This window comes from Octopus bimaculoides, chromosome 9 (genome assembly GCF_001194135.2).
Source record: "Octopus bimaculoides isolate UCB-OBI-ISO-001 chromosome 9, ASM119413v2, whole genome shotgun sequence".
Lineage (NCBI taxonomy): Eukaryota > Metazoa > Mollusca > Cephalopoda > Octopoda > Octopodidae > Octopus > Octopus bimaculoides.
Genome location: NC_068989.1, coordinates 89,685,377 through 89,687,778, shown reverse-complemented (window position 1 = coordinate 89,687,778; position 2,402 = coordinate 89,685,377). Strand labels below are relative to the sequence as shown.

Genomic DNA, 2,402 nt, shown 5'->3' with positions numbered 1-2,402 from the left:
CACGTAAAAGCACCCACTACACTCTCTGAGTGGTTGGCGTTAGGAAGGGCATCCAGCTGTAGAAACTCTGCCAAATCAGACTGGAGCCTGGTGTTGCCATCCGGTTTCACCAGTCCTCAGTCAAATCGTCCAACCCATGCTAGCATGGAAAGCGGACGTTAAACGATGATGATGATGATGATGATGATTATTGGGAGCTATTTCTAGAAGACTGAACAACCACACAGAAGCTCCCTAATTGACTCAAAAAGAATTAGTCTGTATGTTGTTGTAATGACTCAACTCCGACTGATTTCTCTATGATGACACTTTCAACTTCAGAAATATTGCAACAATCTCTATAGAAGTCAGCTTTATTGATCTTTGTGGTCCAGAAAGGGTGACCATAATCTAGTTTTCGTGTTTATTGGAAACAAAATCTATATTCTTTTAGTAACCACAACAAATTCATAAAGTTTGATATTCAGTTCCAGATTTATGCCATCGTCATAGCTCACACACCCACATAGTGTGTGTTTTGTTTATATGCCAACCATTTTACGCTGCAGGAGAGCTTTTCTTCCTGCTGTGCTTGTTTTAAACTAAGAGTCAGTCCCTACACTCCAATCCCACTCGGAGGTCTGACCACAGTGGCTCAGCAGGTTAAGAGGCAGCAGTGACCAGCAAGCTGTAGGTTTTACACTGGCATGGCCTTCTCCTTGGGGAATTGCTTTACAGTGCTGGAGAGCTTCACCTACCTTGGAATTGCACCCCTTAATTTGCTACCAAGGTTGATTCTCCTCCCTTAACCTTCCTCTTTCCTAAGGCACTCACAAGGCATTGAGGGTTTGCGCTTTGAGTTTGTTCCATAACATGCTAATTACCTGATAGCTGGGACCCTTAACAGGTGCTACTACTCTGGGGTAGGGTAGCCCAATGCCTCATCCTTTAACCACAATCATCTCTGTTGTTTCTACATGCTTCGATAATTTCTTCTTTCTTCGTTAATTGCAGAGTGGGAAGGAGGAGACGAATGGGTGAGGCTACAGTTCAAGGATTACATCTTGTCCCTGCTCGCCAGCACACATAATGGAGGTGAGTTACCGCTTCTGTCAGCTTCCTGGAACTAACCTTTTCCACACAGTCATAAAAACACTGGGAATAGACTTGCATAAAGGAAAGGTGGGGATATGAAAAAGAACACTCTATCTTTCAACACTATTCTTTTACTCTTTTACTTGTTTCAGTCATTTGACTGTGGCCATGCTGGAGCACTACCTTTAGTCGAACAGATCGACTCCAGGACTGGTACTTATTCTATCGGTCTCTTTTGCCGAACCACTAAGTTATGGGGACATAAACACACCAACATCAGTTGTCAAGTGATGGTGGGGAGACAAACATACATATACACACACACACACACACACATACAACAACAGGTTTCTTTCAGTTTCTGTCAACCAAATCCACTCACAAGGCTGATTTAAATACTATCATGACACTAGTTTAACTGCTACAGAAGCTTGTATATCAACACCATAAGTACCAACACCAACACTGTAGATTTGCAAATACTCATAGTACGATGACACTAATGCCAACACTACAACCACACCAATACTACCACTGCAACAATGCTGATGCACCTAGCGATAGGAGCCACCACTTTACACATTGTCCATTTACAGTTTGATGATCTGTATTTGATCATGATATTTGTTTAATTCATGAACAAGTACACAATATGAAAGGTGTATCATCATTATCATCGTTTAACGTCTGCTTTCCATGCTGGCATGGGTTGGACGATTTGACTGAGGTCTGGAGAGCCAGGAGGCCGCACCAGGCTCCAATCTGATCTGGCAATGTTTCTACAACTGGATGCTCTTCCTAAATGCCAACCACTCCGAGACTGTAGTGGGTGCTTTTTACTTGCCACCAGCACAGGAGCCAGTCAGGCAGCCCTGGCATCGATCACATTCGGATAAAATTTACAATGTTCAGTATTTGGTTTTATTTTACTTCGTATCAGTGTTAATGTGAACATGCATAGCCTAGTTGTTAGGGTGTTGTACTCATGATCGCCAGATTGCAGGTTCAATTCTTGGAGGGGGCAGTGTGTTGTGTTCTTGAGCAAAACACTTCATTTCACATTGCGCTAGTGCTGTGCGGGGACCAACATGTCAAAGAATGAACCCAAAATTTTCTCTGCATGTTGTAAAAAGTGACTAAAAGTGGTCGAGGCTGGATTTGCCCTTCATCTTTGTAAAACCTTCACCAACAACCACCCAAACAGACCCATGGATGTTTGAAGGGTTGTCACCCGGGCGGTGCAAAAGTGTTAACCACCAGCAGTAGAAGGGAATCACCAACAAATGGTGGATGCAATGACACGCTGTTACAGCATAGACCACCACCCC

The 2,402-nt window shown here is 43.4% G+C and overlaps 1 protein-coding gene across 1 annotated transcript in view; it reads left to right on the top strand.

Annotated features, from left to right (window-relative positions):
• The window catches only part of LOC106877651 (late secretory pathway protein AVL9 homolog), a 36,567-nt gene that overhangs the window by 26,448 nt on the left and 7,717 nt on the right, over positions 1 to 2,402 (top strand). The window contains exon 11 of the mRNA XM_014926596.2: positions 994 to 1,074. Within this exon, the coding sequence (XP_014782082.1) occupies positions 994 to 1,074 (81 nt within the window). The remainder of the gene's footprint in view (positions 1 to 993; positions 1,075 to 2,402) is intronic.